Raw genomic sequence first — 27,554 nt, 5'->3', positions numbered from 1 at the left:
TTACAATTTTAGATAAAATCATTGCCGCATCAGACTAGAAAATGATAAAAATAAATAAATAAATAAATAAAGGGAAAAGAAAAAAACAGAGTACTGGACTCGCTATTATGAATTCGTTCAAGTCAACCAAGTCGTTTAAGCTAACAAATTACATTGAGCTTAATTTGTTGAAAACTCAACGGAATTTGAAACATCTTCGTTGGAAAAGCAGACCAATTAATTATAATTTAACCCAAAATTTATAAATATTTTGCTGACTTTTGGTACATTATAGAAAACAGTTTGGGAGAAATGACATTTCAACTGGATAATCATAAAAGTGTATGCAATACAATGGCCTTTACATTTGGAGGACTTTCTTCTGGTCTCACAAGATGCATCCCCATCCTTCCAAAAAAGTCTCCTTGTTAATTTTGATAATCATAAAATATATGCAATAAGACTTTTAGCATGTTCCTTTGTCTGATTAATATATGAACGGCGTCCATATTTGACCATGTTTGAGACCCTGAAACCAAAATGATGCATTTCGAAGGAAAAAAAGAAAAAAATGGTTCCATGTCTTAATCCTGTGGATATGTAAGTTTTGTTAGACAAATCAGTATATTTGACCAGAATTGATACAAGCAAATGTAAAAAAATATATATGATAATCCAAAATTTATATATAAACTTTCTACTAAATATTTAAAAAAGTTAAAAGGTTATATGAAGAAATTATTATTATTTTTTTTAAATTCAACGGAAATAGATAGAGAGTTACATACAGTGTACATATGTTGAAAAATAGACCGAAATTTAATACAAAATTAATAATAATTTGATGATTTTAGTTGAAAAAGTGGTATTTTTATTATTTGGTTGTTACATATCTTTTCTCTTTTCTCTCATAACACAAAATGCATCCCTTAATTCCCACCAAAAGCCATATCCTGCTTCTTCTGGTTGTTACAATGATGTTGTCAATGCATGGTTCATCATCTTCGTCCGCCAACGAATACAACGACTGTGGCAATCTCTTTGAATGCGGAAGTATCCGGGTAGGTTATCCCTTCTGGGGAGCCATGCGACCGAAACACTGTGACCACCCTGATTTCCAGTTGACCTGCCCCGCTGCCAATGTGACACTGCTCTCAATCTCTTCTGAGGATTATCGAGTTCTTAAAATCGATGAAGATGCGGGTACCATGGACGCTGTGAGGAATGAATACCGGACCGATGTTTGTCTTGATGGTCAAACACAGCCCAAAAACACCACCCTACAACAGAGCGGTTTATTCACCAACAACTCAGATACTGAAGACCTGAGGCTGTTCTATTCCTGCAATTCCCAATTGGGTGCAACTTTGCCAAACCATTTCAATTGCAGTTCATCTATTAATTACTATTTCACACAAGCCCAAATAGCCTCACAGGGTAGCCTTCCAACTGGATCTAATGTAATTGAGATCCTCCTTGGAAGTTGTGCACAAAATGTTTTGGTCCCTATTTTCAAAGCACAAGCCACCATTTTACAATCGGTGACTATGACTGCTCTACCAATAACAGATGTGATAACGGTGGTGAGTACTGGGTTTCGGTCGTCGTGGAATGCCACTATTAAAGCTCAGTGTGATAGATGCCTAACCCAAAACAGTACTAATCGCTGCGCCTTCAATACTACTTCAAATGAATTCACCTGCTATCAAGCTCTAGGCGGCAGCCGAGGTATGCTTTGTCTTATCATTCTCCTTTTTTTTTTTTTTTTTGGTTGAAAAAAAAAGGATTATTTAGAAATTAATCAAACAGTAATCGATTTGAGGGAATTAGATTTTATAAAATTTTTTTGTGGTTATTTGTTATTAAAAAATATATATATTTAACATATAAAAAAGAGAGAGCAAATTGTGATGGATGAATTTTTTTTTTTTTTTTTTTCTCAAGTAGAGATACTAAAGATAACAAATTAAAATTAGATGAGGGACTACTTTAAATTATCTGTCTTATAAACCAAATTAATTACTGCTGCTGGATTGAATCGTATTGATACTATTTGGAATATAAGCAAGCAAGCAAGATACCATCACCGATTCAATGGTTTGCAGCTGATTTGGAGATGGGCCTATAAGCGGAATTAATCCCCAAACAGACCTTACTACGTAAGGTTGACCGCACCCACTTTCGACCTTCCTTAATGTCCTTGCCTAGTTGACTTGGTCCGGTCCCGGGTTTTCCACTATTCCATATTTTACTTTTCTAATTCTAATCCTATGTGTTTTTCATTCTATTCCAGCTGTAATGGCTTTATTTATTTAATTTTTGAAGGAATCCCATTATGATATCTTGGGTAACTCTTTACGGTTTCTGTTTTTTTTTTTTTTGTTTTTTTTTTTTTGTTTTTTTGTTTTGGGTGAATTCTTTATGATTGCAAGTTGTTAATTTAAAATAGCCAAGTGGCCTCATTGTGGAAAGATCGAATATCCCCTCATCATCGCAAAGGATTTTATTAGTATTATTATTTTTGTTTTGCTCTTACCATTATTATGGTAAGAAATAATGAACATATACGAAATTGAAAATTTTCACAAGCTTTTAATTTATTTTAATTTAAGATTCAATCTGAAGGTTTATTTCATTTTAGTATACTTTAGTTTTGAGAAGGATATGATAAAAAAAAAAAATTAAAAAATTGAGAAGGATGCAATTTCAGGTCTCAAATTTAAAACATTAATTTGAACTTAAGTTTTTACTCCGTTGCATTTTTGGTCCAATTGGAGCCTTAGCAAAAGGTGGTTGACAACCCTATTTCATGTAATTCTTAATTCTCAGGTGATCAATATTAATCTGCAATTTCATCTAATTTGTTGCCATTATTTAGGCCTTTTAAGTTCAATTTGTTGCAACTAAAACTCTCGAGTTTCAAAATTTTGCATTTTAGCACTTTTTGACCATTGCCTGCATTTAGGAAAGAAAACAAAAATACAAGAAATTGAAACTCAAGAGCTTTAAATTTCAACATTTTAAACTTGATGTTCGAAAATATTTCTTCAAAATAGAGGGTATTAAAAAGCAATAACTCAATCAATTTTACTACATGATATACCTGCTTATGATGGCAGGTTTGCAAGAAGATGGAAACTAATGACTAATCATTAGTTTAAGTACTTTAGCTAAAATTTGTTTTCGAATTATGAGCTTGTTTTTAGTCTGACCTTCTCTTGCTGTTGCAGAATCGTCTCCTAACCGTAATTTGATCGTAGGTAAAATGTCGCCATACTCTGTTTCCTTTTTTTTTTTTTTTTTTTTTTTTTTGGCCACAGTTTAACAAACTAAATATACAACTTAAAATACTGTTTTGAATATAGGCATTTCAGCAGCTGTGGTAGGGCTTCTGATAATTTTTGCTATATTTCTGTCTATCTACAAGAGAGAAGCAATTATCTTTTGGAATAAAGAAAAAACAGAGGAGTTTGATGTGGAGGCATTTATAAGGAATTATACTTCATTTGCTCCAAAGCGATACACTCATTCACATGTCAAGAAAATGACAAACTCATTTACGAACGTGATTGGGAAAGGAGGATTTGGTTGTGTGTACAAAGGAACACTACCTGATGGTCGCCTTGTTGCAGTGAAAGTCCTAAAAGAGTCCAAACATAATGGAGAAGATTTTATTAATGAAGTTGCTAGTATGGGTAGAACTTCTCATGTTAATATAGTTACTCTTGTTGGATTCAGTTATGAGAGGAACAAGAGAGCCTTGATTTATGATTTTATGTCCAATGGTTCACTTGATAAATTCATATTTAATCAAGAAGATGGGAATACAACCCGATGCTTAAATTGGAAAACATTGTATGAAATTGCTCTTGGCGTTGCACGAGGACTAGAATATTTGCATCGTGGTTGTAACACAAGGATTTTGCATTTTGACATAAAGCCTCAAAACATTCTTTTGGATAAAGATTTTTGTCCAAAAATATCAGATTTTGGTCTGGCCAAATTATGGTTAAACAAGGAGAGTAATGTGTCAATGATGGGTGCCAGAGGAACTGCAGGGTATATAGCACCGGAGGTATTCAGTCGGAATTTTGGTGGAGTGTCTCATAAATCTGATGTTTATAGTTATGGAATGTTGGTTCTTGAAATGGTTGGAGGAAGAAGGAATAATGATCCTAGAGTTTCTCATACTAGCGAAATTTACTTTCCTTTTTGGATTTATGAAGATGTGGATTTGGGTAAAGATTTAAGAGTCTTGGGAGTCACAACAGAGGAAGAAAAAGAAATAGCAAGGAAGATGCTGTTAGTGAGCTTTTGGTGCATTCAGACAAATCCATCAGATCGACCACCAATGAGTAAGGTTGTAGATATGCTGGAAGGAGACCTTCAACATGTCCAGATTCCACCAAAGCCGTTCTTGTTTTCTCCAGAAAGATCCCCTCAACAATCCACAGAATCATCATAATAACCATTTTCATTCTTTTGTAATAGATTTATGATGCTTTAGGTTCAACCTTATGTTTGGTTTCTTTCACTTCCATATCGCGGGGATGACAAATGAATTTGAATGTCGATCCCGGTTGATGTAGCTTTCGTGGCTATATCTCTTATAAGTTGAACATCTAAAAACAGACCCTTGGCAAATTGGAAATTTCCACAGGTACTGTTGATTTTCTTTATTTATTTTTTTTTAGTACTTTATTATTTTTTATTTTATTTTTGGGGTGGGGCCAGCAATATCCTTGGTTTGCTTGCATATAGGTGCGATTGTTAGGTGTGGCTTGCAAAGACATCCAAAGACTATGAAACATTCAAAAGAAATTTGATGTAAGTTACATGGCAACTTCCCCTAGAAAAAAGAAATAAGTAATGAATTTATCTAGTTTTGACGATAAATTTTTACGATGTTACATTTAATAATGATGATTTAGACAGTGTTTGTATGTTTGTTTTAAGATTTTAAGTTTAATACAATTTTAGTACCTTCTAGTTTTAACATAGTGTTGTAATTCAGCAGTTTTGCTGCATAATAATATCAATTGGTAAGCAAATTCATGCAAAGGCTAATGTATAGTTATCCTTACAATTTTAGATAAAATTATTGCTGCATCAGAGTAGGAAAACAAAATTAAAAAAAAATAAAAGGAAAAGAAAAAACAGAGTACTGGACGGGCTGTTATGAATTCGTTCAAGGTCAACCAAGTCATTTAAGTGAGCAAATTATATTGAGTTTAATTTGTTGAAAACTCAATGGAATTTGAAACATCTTTGTTGGAATTGTGTTTGAATATCTGGTATTTGACATGTGTGAAGTCAGGGGCTCCCGTAGATAAGCAAAAGTCTATATATTAAAGAAATTGTTTTTCCATTTCATTTTAGAGTTTTTGAAAACAAATCAACGCAACTTTTTATTTTATTTTATTTTATTTTTGTGTTTTGTTTTTCCTTGTATACAAAGGAAAGTTAAATTTGAGTTGGGTGCGTGGAAATCATTTTTACTTGCATGTAGATAGAATAGGATGCAACGGGCTGGTGAAACTAGCTGGAGACTTGTAGCAAAATATCCAAGACTTAGAAACTTCATATTAAAGACTTGATTTAATTTACTTGGCAGCTTCCATTGGAAAAATCAAATAAGCACTTAGATATTGACATTCAATAATACTGTTGATTTAGACAGGATGTTACTGTGGTCACATGTCGAGATAAGATTTTGGATCTAGCACTACAATCTTAGTACCTTTAGTTTGAACCAATTTAATTTAACTACGGCAACGGAAATTAAACTTTTTTCCTTTTAATTGAGACCATGATATTTTAAAGGAGGAACCGATTTGACTTTTATGTTGCAATTCGGCTATAAAAATAAAAATTAAAGAGCATATCGATATGAAGACCAAAGTACGGTGATCTTTATAGTTTTTGCTGTAATTATTAACCACGTTGGAGAGAGAAAGCAAAACAAATAAGTAAAAGTGAAAAACAGAGTAGCAGACGCGCCATTATGAATTCGTTCGAGTCAACTAAATGTCAAATCTTTCTACGATTCACCACTCATTTTTAATTCACGAAAAGAATTCATTTTCTCCACCTTAACCTTTACAACTGGAAATGAATTCCAGGCTTTCCTCATCATCGCCTCCATTTCTTCTTCTTCTTCCATCACCACCCACAGCCCAAATTAAAGATACCAACCCAGCTGGTGTAGTTTCCTTTTGAATACATTTCTGGTATTTTGGTGCCTTTTCCACTATGGACTATCATGTATTGTTTTGGTGCCGTTTCCATTCTGGACTACAGGGAGGTGATGCTTCTTAAAATCTGTTTATCTTTTCCCAAAGAATACCGATCACATCGTTGTATGCAATAACATCCATCTATATTATGACTCTTCAAGGACATCTGGGATAGAAATCTCTTTGTATCCTAGATTGAGACAAACATATCTTTTGTCTATTTGTGTATTTATATGCACATATATGTACATTATTGAGACAAACATATCTTTTATCTATTTGTGTATTTATATGCACAACCTATACCATAAGCAACCGGATACCCGATCCATTTCCCACAACAATGTCAATAGCAACAAGCAATAAATAATTATAGTGTCATCATTAGTTATTTGATATAATTTGATTATTTGCAGGAACATGCACTGTTTCAGCTACTAATCTAGTAAACTAGAGCATCTAATGAAGGTAAGCTTTTCATCTAATGGAAGCTAAATTGATAAAATTATGATTATGTATTGCTCTACCTGGTAAAAGTTTTCCATCAATAGAATTAGAGAAATGTACAATCATATCGTTGTTTACAATTATGTTGTCTATGAAATTAGACAATCATGTTTTTTATGCTCCACATCCCTTGCTCCCACATTAGTTGCTGCTAGAGCACTGAAAACCTCCATTCCACGTACACATGGTTTGTAAAATTGACTATATGTGGGGAGGAGGAAATATTCTGGTGCTATATCTAATTCAAAAAGGTCCCCATATATTCCATATATAGTTCTTTTCTTGTGATTTTACAAGTTCTTGCTTAGGCTTGCGAATGACGTACATCTCATGACATCTGAAGTTGCATGGTTCTTTTTTCATTGAACTTTCCAATAATAAACTGCATGTAGCATTACATTTTTTTTTTTTTCCCCATTGCAAGTGGAGAATTCTCTGATAGCTTCTCCGTTCTCTTTTACCTATTACTTGCCAGGTCATTTGTGTTCCAGCTGCTACACTAGGAGCACTGGATTTTGAACACTTTGCACGTTGAGCATAACTTTAATTCTCTAAAGATGGTTGAGACTAGGCAACTGTAATGCAATTTTTTTCCCACTAAAAAATGCGTTCCCCACCCCCCACCCCCCATTTTTAGTGTGAGGCTATTGTATTTGATACTGTGCAGTGCATTTGATATTGGAATTTTAATGTTTTGGTGGTAATAAAATATTGTTCATTTTAAATTGCAATTCTTGAAGTGTTATTTTAAATTTGTTACTGGTTATATTTTGCACTTAAAAGCGCCATCAAGCGTGCTGCTAGAGCCTTAATTTTGTCACTGAATTTTTTGAGCAAAAGAATAGGTATATGTAACTAATTCCAATGGTTTGACGGGAGACTACACCCTAATCAGCCACGAAATTTCAAATTGAGTGATAAGATAATAGGTTCTGTGATAAATATTTGTGTCACCAAATGAATGCCACTCTGTGATTAATATACGCTTTGTCATTAAAATGTTATGATCAGTTATGAAGATGTTACGAACTTTTGACGAACGCTTTTTTGGCATTAAATGAGTTTAGCAAAGAAATTTTTACATTTAGTGGCACAATAGCTATGCTGCTAAAGTGTTTTTTTTTTTTTTTTTTTTTTTCAAACGTATTAGCTCTAACCCTTCTCTAATAGTCAGTGTTTATGTGGCAAAAGAGGCTAGACTTTGTGAGAAGCCCATAGCTGAATCTTGCATGTTGACTATTTGTTAATATATTTCTTTGCATATAAAAAGACCAATATGGTGGGACTCATGTAATTATTTATGCTGAATCTTGCATGTTGACTATTTATTAATGTACTGCACTGTATATAAAAAAAAACTCGGTATGGTGATAGTCATGTTATCGTTTGTACAATATAAATATAAATATCAATATATGTATATATATATATATATATTTTACTGGGAATAATTTATGTAATTCATGGCAATGTTGGATGAAAATAATTTTATATTATGTGAATAGGGTGGCAATTTCCTTGGTAAGTGGTTTCGCTGAAAGCACTTTTCAAGACCTCAAACAAGACGATCACCGACGACTCTGGAAAATTTCAAATTGTGGCTAACCTGCTACGCCTGTCCCAGTGGACCATAGTTATTCGTTCCATAATGTAATGAAAAATCAAACAAAAATCAGTACGACTCTGTCAAATAGAGAACCATACACTACTCTTTTCCCGCGATTGCCCTTCCCTTCTCTTCTGCATTGCACTCGATTCCTCTCTCTCCTATCGCAAAAATTACCCCACCTTATCATAAGAAGTAATAGTTTAATTGTTGATTAAAATGCCCTAATGATTCCCATATAAACATATATCTTTCTCTTTTCTTATATTATATATATATTATATATATATATATATATATTTGTGTCTTCTTCTAGCTGGATAGAAACTAATTAAGTATATTCACCCAAAAAAAAAAAAAAAAATACATAGTTGGTCGACAGAAGTAAGCTATAATTTATGTGCATTTAGGGTTATGTTTCTCGCGAACTAATTAAGACATTAAACGGACCAAAATTTCTTCTTCAGATTTTTCCTTCTTCAGATTTTTCTTTATTTTTGGGGTGGGGCCAGCAACATCCTTGGTTTGCTTGCATATAGGTGCGATTGTTAGGTGTGGCTTGCAAAGACATCCAAAGACTAGGAAACATTCAAAAGAAATTTGATGTAAGTTACATGGCAACTTCCCCTAGAAAAACGAAATAAGTAATGAATTTATCCAGTTTTGATAGTAGATTTTTTCGATGTTGACATTTAATAATGATGATTTAGACAGTGTTTGTATTTCTAGTTTTAACTAGTGAAATTTACTTTCCAAATTGGATTTATGAAGATATGGAATTGGGTAAGGATTTAAGAGTCTTGGGAGTCACAGGAAAGGAAAAAAAGAAATAGCAAGGAAGATGCTATTAGTGAGCTTTTGGTGCATCCAGACAAATCCATTAGATCGACCACCAATGAGCAAGGTTGTAGACATGCTGGAAGTAGACTTCAACATATCCAAGTTCCACCGAAGTCATTTTTGTTTTGTCCTGCAAGATCTCCTCAGCAATCTATAGAATCATCAAGGTAATCAGTTTTTTCCCCCCATATGTGTTTCCCATTCAAAACCGTTTTATCCCTTACTGAGACACTAGGCAAAAATAACAATAAATTTTTAAAATTAATTTTAATTTTTTTTTTTTGGTCTATCTATCTATATTTTTTTATTTTAAGATATAAAATTATCAATCAAATATTTGTATTCAAGTTTTGATGATAAAATCTTTTTTTAACTTATAAAAATAGAAAACCATGTAAGAGTGCTAAAAAGAATTGAATTAGCTCTATACCATGAACTTCCATTAAAAAAAAAAAGTTCAATGCCATGAACTATAATAAAAAACTTATAAAATAACTGCAAATATGAATTCATGCAAAAAAAAAAAAAATAATAATAATAATAATAATAAAATAAAAATTATTGTGAGAATGAGTAATGAATATAAATTTATTAAGTAAATAATAACAAATAAGATCATGTTCCTTTGTGGTGCTTTGGATCAAAGTATGTAAACTTATAATAAAATTGAACAATTTTTAGATGTGAAATTTGAGTAAAATAAAAAGAAAAAAAGAGTGATAGGAGGCGGAAAAACTTATTAATATGGAGGTTTTTAACTTTTTATTATTATTTTATAGCTTAAGACAAACATAGAAAATAAATTATTTAATTCTTTTTTTATTTTTATTTTTATAAATACAATGTAACAGTTGACTGATTCTGTTTTTCAAAGATAAAAAAATATTAGTAACAATTAAGTTAAAATGAATGTTGAATTTTAAAATGTCAAAAGTTTATATCTACAATGTAAATTATTCTATCTTATTTAGTAAATGAAAAATGTTAATATATATATATATATATGTATAAAGTCATATATAGCAATTTTAATATGATTTTTTTCTTTTTTTTTAAAAGCAAGAGAGGCATGTGATTGAGATTTCGAATACAAAAAATAAAATATTCTATTAAAACGAAAAATTCGATGAGACTGTAGGGATAACAATTTCGCATCAATTGAAAAATTTTTTGAATGCCCTCTTTTCTTTGTAGGGCCCTAGGCGTGAGCCTTAGTGGCCTATGCCTTGAGCCGGCCCTGTGCCCATTTTCTCTCTTTCGCAATAGATTTATCATTGGGGAATATAGCCCATTACCCACCAAAGTAAAAGCCTAACGACATATACCCTTTCTCTGTCAAGATTTTTTATCTACCCTCTATTTCCTATTTTACCCTTAATGAAATAAAAAACTACTTTGTTTTTTCCTTTTCCCCTGATAAGCCGATAACTCCGAGTCTCTACACCTGTGCTTTCTTTTTCTTTCTTTTTGCCTGAGATAGCCGCCACATACAATCCCTTTAAAAAAAAAAAAAATTCCTCCCTCCGTGAAAAAGCATCCCTCGTGAAAAATCAAATTTATGTCTTTTTGATTTTTTCTCAAACTTGCCATTTTTCTTTTTTCAGAATGTGAGAGAGAGAGAGAGAGAGAGAGAGAGAGAGGGAGAGAGAAAATATGAAAGCCGTCATTTGTGTTCATCTTCAAGTTTAGAATCAGATCTTGTTGGGGGTCTAGGAGTTTTGGCGATCCATTCTTCTAAAACACACAGTTATCAAAGTCTTGGTAAAGAGACATATTCATGATGGCTTCTAAATGGTATAAAACTGCCTTGGAATACTTTGAATTTAGAGAAAGTTTATATGGTAAAAGAAGGGAATTGAAGTTGTCCATCAGCATATTATCAGTTTCTTCAATCTGGCTGACTAAGATCTTGCAGAATTGTTTTACTGATAGCCTTGCTTCTGATACTATCTGCAAGAAACCTTCAACCATTACTTCTTCGCTGACAGGCATCGAATTCTCAGCATGACCACCAACGGATTTCCCTCTCTTTGAAAAATTTCCAAGCTTTTTAGTAACCTGGGAATGTTAGAATTTTAAGGATCCAAGCTTTTTAGTAACCTGGGAATGTTAGAATTTTAAGGATCTTAATACGCATAATAAATTCCAATCAAGTATAAAATACTAACCTCCGAAGGCAGCCATTGATAAACTATCAATCGACTATCTGCAAAACAGAAAACAATGTAAAGTAGTGCCTATGGACACACTACTCTCAAATCACTTTCAAATATCTGATAACCCTAATCTCAATAATAAAATACAGTATATGTTGTTTGCTTGCCCTAGACCCTTCTATAGTCTGTGCAAGTCAATGGGCTTATAATGAGAGTTGGTCCTCTAGTCCAATGGGCCAACTGAAGTCTTATAGAGAGTGTGTGAGGAAGGGCATACTACAAATAATAAAATAAGCCAGTCCCATTAATAGCATAAATGAGCCCTGTAAGTGAGAAATTGATTATGCTAAGTTCACAAATTATTTATTTATCTAACATTCTCCCACTTGGACTGCATAATCATCATCATATATAATCCAAACTCACTTACTACAGAATCTCCCGAACCATAATACCATTTCATCTAAATATATAGCATGCCGACAGTACACAACAATATACTAGACTAGGCAGTAGAGATTCTCTCAGTAAATCTCCCAAAACATGATACCATTTCAACTGAGCACTTTACATGCCATAAACTCAGTCTAGGTAGTAGAGATTTACCTAATCACGTGCAATCCCCCCAACACATAATACCATTTCATTCGAGTACATTATGTATCGACAGGATACATCAATATACCCAAACTAGGTAGTAGGGACTCACCATGGCACCTGTGGATCAACATACACATATATACATGGACTAAAAGTCTCAAACAGGCTTGTAAATATTAGGAGCACTAATATGTGTAATAAATCATCTCATGAATAAATAATGATCAACATACGTCAATGTGTTAAAAATACTCAAAGAAATAAAAAAAATGCTCAACATGGATATTCTTGCAGAATACATAATAAACTCCCACTGACCCACAGCAGTCTCAACTGTCTAAGAATCCCATACGGGATACATGCTCCTTAAATATGCCCACCGGTAAAGCTTTGGTCAGTGGATCTGCCACCATGCTATAAGTCGGCGTGTGAACAACAGTAATGAGGCCCTTTTCAACTTTCTCCTTTACCACAAAATATTTCACATCAATGTACTTCGCACCAGGAGTACCTTTTGAATTATTGGAGAAAGACACCGCTGCAGTATTATCACAATACATCATAATAGGCCTCTCAATGGAGTCAACTACTCCTAAATCACGGATAAAATTCCATAGCCAAACTGCATGACGGGTAGCCTCATAACACGCCACATATTCTGCCTCCATAGTCGAGAATGCTGTCACTGACTGCTTGGCACTCCATTAAGACACAGCACCTCCTGCCATGATAAATATATAACCAGTGGTAGATTTCTTATCATCCATACAACCTTTATAGTCTGCATCACTATAACCAACTACTTCAAGAGAGTTGGTGCGACGATATGTCATCATATGATATTTAGTACTCTGAAGATACCTAAAGACCTTATTAACTACTTGGTAATGAATAGGACCAAGATTGCTTATAAATCTACCAAGTACATCCACAGCAAAAGCTATATCAGATCGTGTACATACTTGAGCATATATTAACCTACCCACTGCTGAAGAATAGTGAACATTTCTCATCGCCATTCTCTCTTTATCATTCTTGGGACATTGATCCTTAGAAAACCTTTCACCCTTTGTGGCTGGCACACTTCCAGGAGAACTATTATGCATATCAAACCTCTTAAGGATTCTATCAATATAGGCTCTCTGAGACGATTGCAACACATAATTAGTCCTATCTCGCACAATCTTAATGTCCAAAACAAAAGAAGCTTCACCAAGATTTTTCACATCAAAACGGTTGCACAACATATGGTAGCCAAAAGTATGTCAGCAACATACAACACCAGAAATATAAAATTATTCCCACTAACCTTCATATATATGCACCTATCAACCACATTCTCCTTAAAGCCATTTCCGATGACAACCTCATCAAACTTGAGATACCATTGTCTCGAAGCTTGCTTAAGACCAAAAATTGACTTCTTAAGCTTACAAACCAAATTACCATTCCCTGTTTGTTGGAAGCCAACTGGTTGAACCATATACACATCCTCATACAAATCACCATTCAGAAAAACAGTTCTGACATCCATTTGGTGCAACTCCAAGTCATAATGTGTCACTATCTCCATAATGATTCTAAAAGAATCCTTTGTGGATATAGGAGAGAAAGTCTCTGTATAATCAATTCCTTCCTTCTGGCTAAACCCTTTAGCTATAAGTCTAGCCTTATACTTCTCCACTTGACCATTGGAGTCCTTTTTAGTCTTAAAGATCCATTTGCACTTAATAGGCTTACTACCCTCTGGTAACTTAACCAAATCCCAAACTTCATTTGATGCCATGGATTTCATTTCATCTTTCATTGCATCCAACCAAAAATTTGAGTTTGAACTGCTTATGGCTTCCTCATAAATGACTGGATCTGAATCATCACTTATGTCAAACTTATGCTCCTGCAAGTAAACCTCATAGTCATTAGGAATAGCTGATCTCCTAGTCCTTTGTGACCTCCTCAGAGGTACATCAGCATCTGCAATAGCTGGAATATCTTGTTCTTCAACAATGAGTTCATTTTGACCAACTACTGGTTCATCAACTACTGGATCAACAATATCTCTATCAGGAACAACTATACTAGGAATGAAAACACTTTTTTTTTTCTAAATTGAGGTACCCTTGTTCCATTATTATCATCAAATCCAAAATCATCTTCAAAATAAATGGCCCTGTCTGATTCCACGATCTTGGTGGTGTGAGAAGGAGAAAAGAATCTTGAACCCCTAGATCCTATACAATAGCCAACAAAATATCCACTAATGGTTTTAGGATCCAACTTCTTAATTTGGGGATTATAAATCCTTACTTCAGCTTTGCAACCCCATATTCGAAAATGGTGCAAATTAGGCTTTCCTCCTGACCACAACTCAAAAAGAGTCTTAGGAATGGATTTACTTGGAACTTGATTCAAAATATATGCCGCCGTCCATAAAGCCTCTCCCCACAAGTAATCTGGCAAGCTAGAATTTGCCAACATAGATCACACCATATCCAACAAAGTGCGATTTCTCCTCTCAGTTATACCATTCTGCTGAGGTGTACCAGGCATTGTATATTGCGCATCAATATCACATTCACATAAAAATATTGCAAAAGGTCCTGGATTCCGTCCAGTCTCATCATATCTACCATAAAATTCACCACCGCTATCAGACCTCATAGCTTTTATTTTCTTATTCTTCTGAAGCTCTATCTTTAATTTAAACTCCTTAAAAGCAACTAAAGAATCCGACTTCTCACGGATAAGCTCAACATGTCCATAATGAGAAAAATCATCAATAAAGGTAATAAAATACTTATAACCACCCAAAGCAGTTGAAGTGAAAGATCCATATATATCAGTATGAATTAACTCCAAAACATCTCCACATCTAGCTATCTTATCTTTTCTAACCTTAGAAGTTAATTTTCCTTTCACACATTCAACACAAGTCGACAAGTCGGAAAAATCAAGATTAGAAAGTATTCCATCCTTCACTAACCTTTCCATTCTGTGCCTAGAAATATGTCCCAAATGGTTATGCCACAACATTGAGGAATTATCATTAACTCTTGAACGTTTAGAAGCAATAACAGGGTCAACAATAGAATTAATAGAAGAATTGAGACCATTACTAAATAAACCAAGTCTATATAAATTGCCACATAAAGTTCTAAAACCAACAACTTTATCATCCTTATACATCTCAACTTTATTATTCCCAAACAAAAAACTAAAACCTTGATTATTCAAAAGTGAAATAGATAACAAATTCTTCCTAATTGAGGGTACATATGAAACTTCTTGTAATTCTAAAACATATCCAGTGGCAAGCCTTAACTTGATTGTTCCCATGATATTCACCTTCACTCTCGAGTTATCTCCCATATAAACATGCTGCCCTAGATTGGTTAGCCCCATTTGCCTTATCATCCCCTTTCTTTTCTTGCTTTCCCTTCAAATGCCAACAATCTATCTTCTTGTGTCCAATTTTATTGCAGTAGCCACACCTTTCATTGAAGTACTCTTTCTTTTCTCCTATCTAATAAGCATCATCAGTATTATTCAAAAGGTCCAAATAATAATGCTTCTCATTCATATCAAACTTGATAAATTTCTTTCCTATCTCCTCAAGCAGTCCCTTTGCAGTATCCATTTTAGGAATACTAGCATATATGGCCTCATCCATGTAATTCTCCATCATCATCATACAGCACTTATTAGAGTGCCTCCAATCCTTATAAAGTTTCCTAATTACTGCACTACTATCATTAGTTGGTATCTCTGGTGGATCTATCTCTAAAGCTAAATCCAATTTCATGAAGGTCAAATTCATAACTAAGGTTTTTCCATTTTCTGATAATTTGTCCCATCCAATTTCGTCATGGCAGTCATAGGCAGAATATTCGGGATGCTACTAACTGTGAAAATAGTAAGCACAATAAAACATTTAATATATATAAAACAATAGCTATTTTCCAGCCTCTTAACACAAAACATAAAAAATCAATATCACTAGGGTTTTTATAGCACTAAAGATACCCTTTCGCGGGCCAGGGACAGTCAACCAAATAACCACAATCAAATCCATTGAACTGAATCACCGACAGGGCAACTCAGAACCTGCAATACATGGCATTTAATTAACTTCCACTGCCATTTCAGGCATCATACAAAGCAACTAAAACCACCGACAGGGTAGCCTAGTTACCTATATAGACCCTGGTTAATAAGTGGGAGATAATTAACAAATTGACAATTTCATGATATAGGTAAATAAAAGATAACCCATCCACTATGCCAACACACATTATATTGGTACACATAATGCAGACAAAATAAGTCTCATGACAGGTGAATACCTAAAATCCCATACTACTATACCAACTAGGCACAAAGCCTCTTTGGGTAAGCTCACACAATCCAATTTTCCAATCACAAATATTTAATTTAATTTGATAAAATTAGAATGTGACAATTAAACAAATAAATAAACAATAAATAAATAAATTTAACAATTGAATCATTAAATTAATTAATAAATAATTAACAAATAAATCAATAAAAAAAATAAATGAGAATAAAAATAAATAAGTTTTTTTTTTTTGCCTGCTGATGTCAGCAAACGATGTGTCGTGCTGACGTCATCAGATGACATTAGCAGTCATCCCAAAAAGGCACGTCATTCGCGCCTTCTTCCTCAACTAGCCGGGTCTGGTCTGACCCGATTCCAACTTGTACGGGTCCCATGACCCGATTTCTTACTCGGTTCTATCTCGCCGTTCCAAACTCCATTTCCGGAAATACCGACGGCGATAGTTTCGTCTTCCCTTGGGCAACGTTTCCCACAAATCAATTTGATTCAAAATCAACCTAAAATAAACACCCAAGCAAGGTTTATATTTGGCCATGGAAGGTTCAAAATCAACAGATTTTTACAAGGTTTTGAACCAAATTGATTAGTCTAAACTACTACATGCACTCCATAAACACCAATAAAACATAGCCCAGTTTTCAAATAGCATCAATAACCATTATTCGGATTTTAAAGGTTTGATTTTTTATTTTTTTATTTTTTTTATGAAGAAATAGCAATCGGGTTATATATAGATATGCATACATAATCGAAAGTATTATCACATAGATTCCAGCAAATATATATACATCACAAACACAATCGGGCATGAATCTTATATATTCACAAGATATGTAATTTTGATTCTCTTAATCTACACATGTATTCGAATCGGAGAAGAAGGAAAAATAAACAAAAAAAAACATGTATAGATTATTCAATGGCCGAACATACAGTAATAATCCGAATAATCACATGAAATTTATTATGCATATTAACCATGCTCTGATACCAATTGTTAGAATTTTAAGGATCTTAATACGCATAATAAATTCCAATCAAGTATAAAATACTAACCTCCGAAGGCAGCCATTGATAAACTATCAATCTACTATCTGCAAAACAGAAAAAAATGTAAAGTAGTGCCTATGGACATACTACTCTTAAACCACTTTCAGATCTCTGATAACCCTAATCTCAATAATAAAATACAATATATGTTGTTTGCTTGCCCTAGAACCTTCTATAGTCTGTGCAAGTCAATGGGCTTATAATGAGAGTTGGTCCTCCAGTCCAATGGGCCAACTGAAGTCTTATAGAGAGTGTGTGACCAAGAGTCCTACTACAAATAATAAAATAAGCTAGTCCCATTAATGGCATAAATGAGCCCTGTAAGTGAGAAATTGATTATGCTAAGTCCATAAATTATTTATTTATCTAACGTGGAATTCCTTGCTTGTGTGGCTTTTCTTAAAGCTCTCTTCAGTTCTTCACAATAACTTTCCAAGTTTTCAAGTTTCTGCCTCAACGAAGTGTATATGGCCTCTGTTAGGCTTTGTGTTCTGCGTTTTTGAGGGAATTTATGGATAAGGGTATAATAGAAATTATGAAAAAATAATGGATAAATAAAAAAAAAATTAAAAAGAAAAGGGTAGATTTCGTTAGACAGCTTAAAAAAGGGGTGTTGGGCTAAATTTCCTTTATTTTTGGGCATATTGAAATAGGAGAATTTGATCCAATGTCCCTTTTAGAAGGGCTATGATGATGTATACCTTATCATTGATCAAATTTTTTTTTTGTCCTTTAATATCCATTACATTCTTAAAACAAAAAAAATTAAAAGATCTGTATGTCCTTTATTTTAGATTTAATATAAGGAAACCTTTTGTGGCTCCTTTAATTTGGCTTCTAGGTTCTCATAAAAAAACCAATGCTGAGATTAGAAAGAGGACCAAATCTAAAGACAACAAATTTGAGTTCGAAGAAAGCAATGCTCAGATCTTCAGGCTAATGCTCGACGATGCCCATCTTCAATCCCGCCTTTATTTCTACGAGTATCGAAATGCTTTTACCTTCTCACTTGTGATTGTTTCTTCTCTGTTGCTTCAAAAATACTTGAATGGTGGATCGGAAGAATTTGGATCTTTAGCAAATGGTGGTTTTGTTCCTGTTCTACTAGGATTTGTGGGTGCTTTTAAGTTTCTGACAATGCTCGCCAAGGTTTCTTTTAAAAAATCAGCGTCCAAGAGGCCGGAGAAGTCGTGAATAGAATCACCAAAAATTCTGAAAACGTTATCAAATTGGCAAAAAAATTTGATTACCATAGGGCCTTCAGTAATTACCGATGAAACCTACGGTAATCAATTTGTCCTTGCTGGAAAAATTACCGTAGGTTTCATCAGTAATTACCGAAATGCCTGTGGTAATTACATTTTACCAATTTTTAGCCCCCACAAGTCCCCTAATGTGTGTTAAATGCAACAACATGCAAAATATACATTCTTCAATGATCCTTAGGAGAAAAAAATCCCAAAAGTTAGGAAAAAGTTCTCAAATTGCCAAAAAAATTTATTACCGTAGGGTCTTCGGTAATTACCGATGCAACCTACGGTAATCAATTTGTCCTTGCTAGAAAAATTACCATAGGTTTTATCAGTAATTACTGAAACCCCTATGGTAATCACATTTTACCAATTTTTTAGCGCCCACAAGCCCCTTAATGTGTGTTAAATGCAATAACATGCAAAATATACTTTTTTCAATGATCCTAAAGAGAAAAAAACCCCAAAAGTTCTGAAAAAGTTCTCGAATGGGCACAAAAATTTGATTACCGTAGGGCCTTCGGTAATTACCGATGAAACCTACGACAATCAATTTGTAGTTGCTGGAAAAATTACCGTAGGTTTCATCAGTAATTACTGAGACCCCTATGGTTATCACATTTTACCAATTTTTTAGGCCCCACGAGTCCCCTAATGTGTGTTAAATGCAACAACATGCAAAATATACATTATTCAATGATCCTATGGAGAAAAAATCCCAAAAATTCTGAAAAAGTTCTCAAATTGCCAAAAAAAATTTATTATCATAGGGTCTTCGGTAATTACCGATGCAATCTACGGTAATCAATTTGTCCTTACTGGAAAAATTACTGTGGGTTTCATCAGTAATTACCGAAACCCCTGTGGTAATCACATTTTACCAATTTTTTGGCACCCACAAGTCCCTTAATGTGTGTTAAATGCAATAATATGTACAATATACTTTCTTCAATGATTCTAAAGAGAAAAAACCCCAAAAGTTCTGAAAAAGTTCTCAAATGAGCATAAAAATTTGATTCCCGTAGGGCCTTCGGTAATTACCAATGAAACCTATGGTAATCAATTTGTACTTGCTGGAAAAATTACTGTAGGTTTCATCGGTAATTACTGAAACTCCAATGGTTATTACATTTTACCAATGTTTTGGCCCCCACAAGCCCCTAATGTGTGTTAAATGCAACAACATGCAAAATATTTTCCACTTTATTCGACAGTTAATGAGAAATGAGGGTAGATGAGAAATGGAAGATGGTTCCATTTATTTGACACTTTCATAACTATTTATTTAAATATTTTCCACAACTGCACAATTAATTCCCTCCTGACTACTCTCTTTTGGACATACTACAATGGAATCGCATTTTAAAAGAGATTGGAAGAAGCTTTCAAGTTGGGAATAGTCTCCAATTTAAAACTAACTAAATTTCAATGCATACCATTCAAACAAGTTCAAACAGTCCCAAACTAGAGAGTCAATATTTAAGATCTCAATTACCATCCATTTAAATTCTCATCCTTCTTATTTCTTGCTTTTCCACATCTCAAACAATATGGAGAATTTAATAATGAAATTGGGTCCTTACACTTCATCTTGACATGAGAATCATGTAGAAAAACTAAAAACTAAATCTGAATTAGCAAGAGAAAAATGTACAAGTGTTTTATGAATAAAATCTAGAGAATATTACATCTCCTACAAAAGGCTCTGTTGGTATCAATCCTAATTTGACCCAAAGTTCCCCATCAATGTAAAAATCTCGAACATCAACTAGCACCACAATTGGTCTAATGCCAAACTTTAGTGATAGCATTAAAAGCATAAGGGGCATCTCCACTATAACGGAGACCGATTTGATACCTGGATGAAATCAAACGAAATATCTGAGGTTAGTTACAATATTTAGCATACAAGTTTCAAAGAAAATAATTAAATACCTAGAGTATCCATAAAGAAGTATAAAGGTTCAAATCTAACAATTGAGGCAGTAGCTCATACCTAGTAATAATAGAGGAAAGTAGTAAAACACACTTGCCTTCATGAATATTAAGGTAAGACCCAATTCCGTGGCTTGTACCATGCCGATAATCAAGACCATTTTTCTATAGTGGAACTCAAGCAAGAATGTCTAGGGCATTACCTGTAGGAAAATGAACATGTACCTTCCTATCACACAATCTTACAAGAATATAGTCAATACATTTCACTTAAAATGAAATACATAATTTAAAAAATAAAATAAAATACCGTTGGTTCCATTAGGAAATTGAGCATTCCCAAGTGCAATATGACCCTCGAGGATCTGCAAAATGAAGCAAACAAAATTACTTTGCAAGACTTAAAAAAAATATAATAATAATAATGATAATAAAAAGGAAAAATAAAATAGATTAGCACTTGCGCAGTATAGCATGCTTTAAATAGATTAGCACTTACTGTAGTATAGCGTTTTCAACTATATCACTTTTTAACAAGAACATTTGAACGTAGTTGATAAAGTAGGAATTAACATATCCATGTCAAAGTTCATTTTAAAAGTGGAAAACCCTTTATTTCTCTTGATACATTGGAATTTGTTATGCATAGAATGTCATGCTAGCTTTTGAAAGTGGTTGCTAAAGTAGGAATTAGCATATCCATGTCAAAGTTCATTTGAAATTGGAAAACACTTTATTTATCTTTATATGGTGAAATTTGCCATGCTTGCTTCAGAAGCAGGTTGTGCCCATACAATACAACTTAAGAACCATTACCACTCATGTGCATAAATGACAATGTTAGATATACCTCTTTTGAAGCTCACAGATATCAGATAGAATTTTCAACCATTACCACTTATTATCATATAGAATTTTCATTTGAAGTTCACAATACCTTTTTACTGCACGAAAACTCTCCAGCTTATCGCTTGCAGTCATCTCTGTCAGTTTAAGTGTTTGCCTGCAATCATTGCATCATTATTTGATTAGTGTGTATTGAAACTGCACAAGCAGAGCATTGCATGCAGACACATAGAAATATACACAAGTTGTGTACTGACAAGTTGTCTGATACGGTTTATGTCCTTTTACATTCCTCTTTCAGGCAATATTTAGGCCATAATACATCTCAACTAGTATTTCAATCAAATGTTAGATGTTGCATAACAACCTAAAAAAACAAAAAAACAAAAACCAAAAAATGAACTTACAATTGCTTTTTCTTAGTCACTTTGTCTCCTTCCAAGAAGTAACCAGAAACCCCATACATCTCCTGCATCTGTATATGCACTAAAAGCTTAGACATCTTTTTATTTATTTATTTATTTTTTAGTTTTATTGTTTTCATAAAAATCTTTTCCTCCAAAAAGTGTATATTGACTACTTGTCCAAGAAATAAATAGATGCACAAGTTTCACGGACTACCTGCTTATCCAACCAGACAAGATATTGCACCACTGCAACGCCATCTTGAATGCGTGCTTTTTTCAAACTTTCTAACTCCACTGGGTTCTAAGTTTTTAAATTATTAGTTGTAAATAAAATAAGGAAAAATCAGAATTCAAACCAAATAAATTGATTGCAAAAAATTTATTCATTCTAAGATATCAAATTGCAAACAGAAAATTAAACGAGACATGTTTTTATTGGAAAATGAACAAAAGTCAAATCCTTGGATAAAATCATAGTATTAATTTTATCAAGTTTTTAAACATTTTAAATTTCCTCGTTATAAAGTGTTGTCTGACTATTTGAGGGCTATCTCTAATTTGCGTTGCCACCTTGTCTTTTAAAAGGCGAGGTATAAAGTTCAATAAAGCATCTAGGATAAGAAGTAACCATCCCTTGAAAAGAACAAACTTGTAAGAACTGCCAAATTTAAAAATAACTTCTTGTCTTCTACATATTGTCGAAGAAATATGAAATGGACATTTTACATATTACATCTTGACATATGTCCAACTGTACGCACCAATCAAAATATGTATCTTAAATATGAACAGAAATCCATGACAAGAAATGCACGGTCAAGTTTAACATACTTATCAAACATGTTCTGTAGTATGCACCAATTTAAGGTCCACTTAATGGTTTTAGTCAGTATCAAACGATGGCGCTTTCCACATATGCTTTTTTGGTTTCCCCAGCCGAAGTAGTATTTCTGGTTTCCTAGAAGCCAACTGACTCTCAAGCTGCAAAGAAAACATAATAATCAACATGTTGTTATGTACCTCGGGATACAAGCTTCAGGAAATTATAACTTAAATTATAACTTAAATGAATAATTTAACAACAACGGTTACTTAAATGCATGTTACCTGTGGCGAGGGATAAAAAGTTGTAGCAATCAATGTCTAGATACCTTTGATTAGGCCTAAGCATTAAATCTAGAGGGGATAACTTTTCCTGCAACTAAAATCAAGATTAAGAAGTCCTCATCCACTCACACAATAGTAAAATTAAAAGCACTTGAGTGATTTTATTTTGTTTGCATGTTCTAAAATCTCTTGTCATTAATTCATGTCCATGCTAAAAATGAAATTGGGAAAAAGAAAAAAAGAAAGAAAAAATGTTCCAGTGCAGTGTTTCAAACCAGGGCATTAAGTAATAGCAATGAAGTCATCGAAACTACCTTTAATCCAAGGGTGAGTTCATTCATGGTGATGGCAAAGCGTGGTAAGTTATATATTGTAGGAAACTGAGGTGGCTTGCTCCTCTTCCAAAGCAACTGGGCATCAGGTCAAGACTCCAATCTTTTTCCCTTCCCAGAACAATTTCCATCCACACAATGCATGCTGTCACCCCATTTTCCAAATAGTATTACTATCGTTTTTCCATTTCTATCTTGAACTAAACCATGTACCTGACCAAAAAAAAAAAAAAAAAAAACAGCACTAATTTTAAAAGAGCAATCCTTAAGCTTGTTAACAATATTGTAGTACTTATTAACAGAATCTATACCTTCAATCCATTCTGTTCACCCAAAAATAGAATCCTTTGGTTTGATGTATTTATTTAAAAAAAAAAAAAAACACGGCTTTCTTCTAGAAGCAAAATAAAACCAAAGGGGTAAGAAAATGATTCATACTCTGCCTCTCATAATCCATACATATTGTTCTTGCAGACAACTTCAACTCCCATAAAGGATTAACTAATAAAAATTTCCGTTGCTGTCAACTCCAACCCCTTTGGAGGATTCGAAGTTGGTGTCATCATATTCAAAAACTAAAGGAATTATATATCCAATATAATGGGATTATAGGCTGTCCAGAATTTATTATATATTAGGCTTTCAAAAAAAATAAAATAAAATAAAATAAATCCTTTGTCAACAAATATGGAGAGAGATTTCAATAATTTGATAGCCTCCACCTAGTATAATTTCAGTCAAATTAATTAAAGTTATTAAACAACATAATTATATCTCATTCCACAAAGAAACAAACCAAACAATTGAAGAAGTTATGCCAAATTATGTTCCTAGAGAAAAAAATTGCCATGCTTTTTTTCAGTCATCCAAGAAGACCTCCAAATATCCATATAAAACTATATGCAAGTAAAGCATTTGAAAATTAAAAGATAAAGAAAGAATACCTGGTGAGGATTTTGGTCAATGATAGATTGCTCCTTGAATTTCAGCTTGCAAGAATAGTTATGATTCCCCTGTATACGCATTGTACCACAGTGGTCACAATAGAGCTTTCCCAATATAAGGTTGTTAATTGATGTTGTAACCTAGCAGAAAAAAGAACAGAAACACAACAAAGAATAAATAATATAAAAAATATTTCTTTTTAACAAAAAAAAAAAGGGAATATTAGTCGAATCATTAGTCATTACCTTACTCCATTGAAAAATTTCTTTGTCGTCAAATTCCACCGTTAAAAGAACAACACGATCAAGTTGAATTGAATGACCCTAAAATTTAGTCTTCAAATTGTTATCACCCCAAAATTTCCATCCTTTACCCTCACAGTGGCAAGCAACAATCATTGGATGATGACTGACCTGACACCAAAAAGATGAAGAATATTCAGTATGTATGCATGAGGTTTTGAATGTCCAGAGTCTGTTAAAGGAAGTATACAAGATAGATTAAACCTAGGTACCATTTGTTCTTCCTCCTTTCCTCCCTCAGAATCCAGGACTTACAAGGCTACTTTCTATAGAGGATTACGCTAAATTCAGCTATTGCTAGCTATATATTCTACACTATTTTGGCTGAGGTAGTCATCTTTAGGTGAAAATAATTACTGGTCTTAATATCATAAAAATAAGCATGAACTTCCTTTTCTCTCACAATAACTCCTATTGCTCTCTCCAAAATTTATAAAGCTATCCTTTTTATTGTCACTGCAGCACATACCATAATAATGTCATCAATTTTCCTTTTCAAATTATGTATAGTAATGCTTGAGTGCGATATATGCATTTATGTTTAAGATGAAATATGCATACCACATTTTGTCTAGCTTTTAAATACAAATGATTTATATAAAACTAGCCAAAATGCTCCTAGTATGAAATTTGTTTGAACACTACTAAAAAAATTCCTTTTAACAACCATTAATTTGGTTGTAAAACATCCTATTTTGGTCGCCAGTGGCTTTTAGAGACCAAAAAACCATGGTCACCATGTGGTCGCTTAAACGTCGTAACAGATTCTATTTAGTAACTAATATATGTTGGTTGCTAAATCAATTGAGGATTTAGTGGCTAGTTTTTAAGGATTTTGTGACCATAAATTAGTCTTTAAAACTCCTTGAATTTTAAAAAGGACACCAATTTTAAGCTTTTACCGACCAATTATTAAATATGAGCAACCAATATTTTACACTCAATGCTGTGTTGGTGACTATTTATGGTCACTTTAAGCATATATTTTAGTCATAAAAACTTATAACTTCGTAACCAAAAAATGTTATGGGACCAATTATTAAAATATTCATGGCCAAAATTATGGTCACTAAAAACCGTATTCAATGACAAAACGTTCCAGTCATCAAAAGAGGTTTTGAACGACCATGTAGTTGGTTGCAAAAATATGGTTTTAGCAGCAATGTGATTTGGTCAAAGAATTTAGTTTCAACGACTTATTATTTGATCCTTAAATAGTGTTTGAGTGACACATTTTTGTAGTCACTAAAATTGTGGGTATAGTGGCTAGTTACAATTGGTGGCAAATTTTATTACTCTGTAACTATTATTTGGTCGTCGAGAAACCTTTCACTAATGAATGTTGTGGTTAATAATAATCATTGCCAATTTGAAATGCATTTTAATGACAAAAATATTAGTCACTGTATCCCTTTTTCACTGTATACCAAAATAAAGGGCATTAGCAATTACCAATATTGGGTTTCTCTAAACCTTTATTTTGGTATCCATTTAATTGGTTGGTGAAATATAATTTGAGTGACCAATAGATTGGTAGTAAATTATGCTTATGAATGTTAATAAATATTAATAATATTATATAATTTCAATTATATGTTTAACCAAAAAGTATAAAACCGATTATATTATTATAAATTTCATTACATACATGAAATTGATATCACACTATATTTACATTGCAAACACAAAATATTAAAGAAGAAAAAGCATCTGTATATAACATGAATAAAGCAAACAATATAATTTATACTTGTGAGATGCTACAATGTAATTTGAAAAGCACGCACCAATATCCATGGTTATTGTAATTGTACCATAAACTGTATCAATGCATGTTTGTTGTAATCATACCATCTCATTCTTAATATAAAAAAACATTAAAAAAAATTGAAGACAAAATACAAATGAAACAAATTAGAAACAGATTACTAATTGATTGATATATTGGGGAAAAAAATGTGCATAACTGATTTAGCTCCAATAGTATTCTATAATAAATATCCCTCACTTCCATTGAAATTCTCCAAGAACACTAAATGCATTTGTGAATATTTGACAAATAGAGGCAATAATAAAATTTAGGACAAAAAAGACAAACTCTAAAAAATGCAATAATAATTTCACCAATAAAACATTTTTTATTAAGCCAATAACATTCATGATTGAGCATAAATTCACAAATGAAAATACATAATTAATTTTCAATCAAAACAAACTCTACACAAATATCCAAGTAATTCTCAATCTAAAAATAATTTGCACAAGTTAAAACATTGAAGGAAATAGAATCACTGTTACTCTAAATACTATCATGAATTGGAATAAAAACAAATATACATATGTATATATATATATATATATATATATTTATATATCTAATCCTCCTAATTCACTTTAAGAAATATCCTATTAGGATCATGTTCGGCACTGTAGATGTAATCAATTGCAACAAAAAAAAAAAAAAAGTACTCTTTTTTGTCATTAGGTGCTTATCCAAGGTGGTAAGATGGTGCAATATATTTTATTATGATGACACCCCTGTTTTAAAAAAAAAAAGTATATTGGAATTGATGATGACATAAACATAAGGAAATTATTAAGTGAGAATATAAATATAAGTAATTAATACATGCAAATAAACCACATTCAAACGACAGCATAGGTTATATTAACCTATAGTTAAAATGGAGCATGATCAGCATAAACATGAATAGAAATCATTACACAAATACAACAGTATGATGAAGAGAAATTATTACATAAATACAACAGTACAAGTAATTAGTATATGCAAAGTGAAGAAACTTTCTAATATGTCCAAGGTGATAACATGGTGCATTATAATCATATTGTGATAAAATTTTAAAAAATAAGAGTATATGTAAAGTGATGACAATAAAAACAAAAATGAATTATTTGCTGACAATATGAACATCCTGGACTTAATATATATATATATATATATATGCTAGTAAGCTATATTAAAAAAGCAACATATAGTTATATTAAATTTGCTTGAAATGGAGCATAATCATCTTTAACATGAACAGAAATCATTACATAGGAAACTGAAAAAAGGAAAAAAAAATATATAGTTAT

General features: G+C 32.7%; 1 protein-coding gene and 1 long non-coding RNA gene across 3 annotated transcripts; one reads left to right on the top strand and one right to left on the bottom strand.

Annotated features, from left to right (window-relative positions):
- The first annotated feature begins 871 nt into the window (after nt 1-871).
- LOC112491320 (LEAF RUST 10 DISEASE-RESISTANCE LOCUS RECEPTOR-LIKE PROTEIN KINASE-like 2.5) lies at nt 872-7,376 on the top strand. 2 transcript variants are annotated; one of them, XM_060816098.1, is made up of 6 exons: nt 872-1,707; nt 3,210-3,239; nt 3,345-4,639; nt 4,741-4,806; nt 6,632-6,683; nt 7,198-7,376. In XM_060816098.1, exons 1-3 carry the CDS (start codon nt 900-902, stop codon nt 4,442-4,444), a joined length of 1,938 nt encoding a protein of 645 aa, XP_060672081.1. In that variant the 5' UTR covers nt 872-899; the 3' UTR covers nt 4,445-4,639; nt 4,741-4,806; nt 6,632-6,683; nt 7,198-7,376. The 2 variants fall into 2 exon arrangements, with proteins under 2 accessions (XP_060672081.1, XP_060672080.1); XM_060816097.1 differs by lacking the exons at nt 6,632-6,683; nt 7,198-7,376 and having other exon boundaries at nt 4,741-5,066.
- Nucleotides 7,377-23,359: 15,983 nt separating this feature from the next.
- Nucleotides 23,360-24,493, bottom strand: LOC132803361 (uncharacterized). Its single transcript, XR_009638541.1, has 3 exons — nt 24,399-24,493; nt 24,153-24,293; nt 23,360-23,421 (listed from the first exon to the last, which is right to left on the bottom strand). It is a non-coding gene; the product is annotated as an uncharacterized LOC132803361 (long non-coding RNA).
- Between the last annotated feature and the right edge of the window lie 3,061 nt (nt 24,494-27,554).

Source organism: Ziziphus jujuba, chromosome 4, assembly GCF_031755915.1.
Source record: "Ziziphus jujuba cultivar Dongzao chromosome 4, ASM3175591v1".
NCBI classification, from domain to species: domain Eukaryota; kingdom Viridiplantae; phylum Streptophyta; class Magnoliopsida; order Rosales; family Rhamnaceae; genus Ziziphus; species Ziziphus jujuba.
Note: the sequence above shows the minus strand (reverse complement) of the source record. Positions and strands in the feature narration are given on the sequence as shown.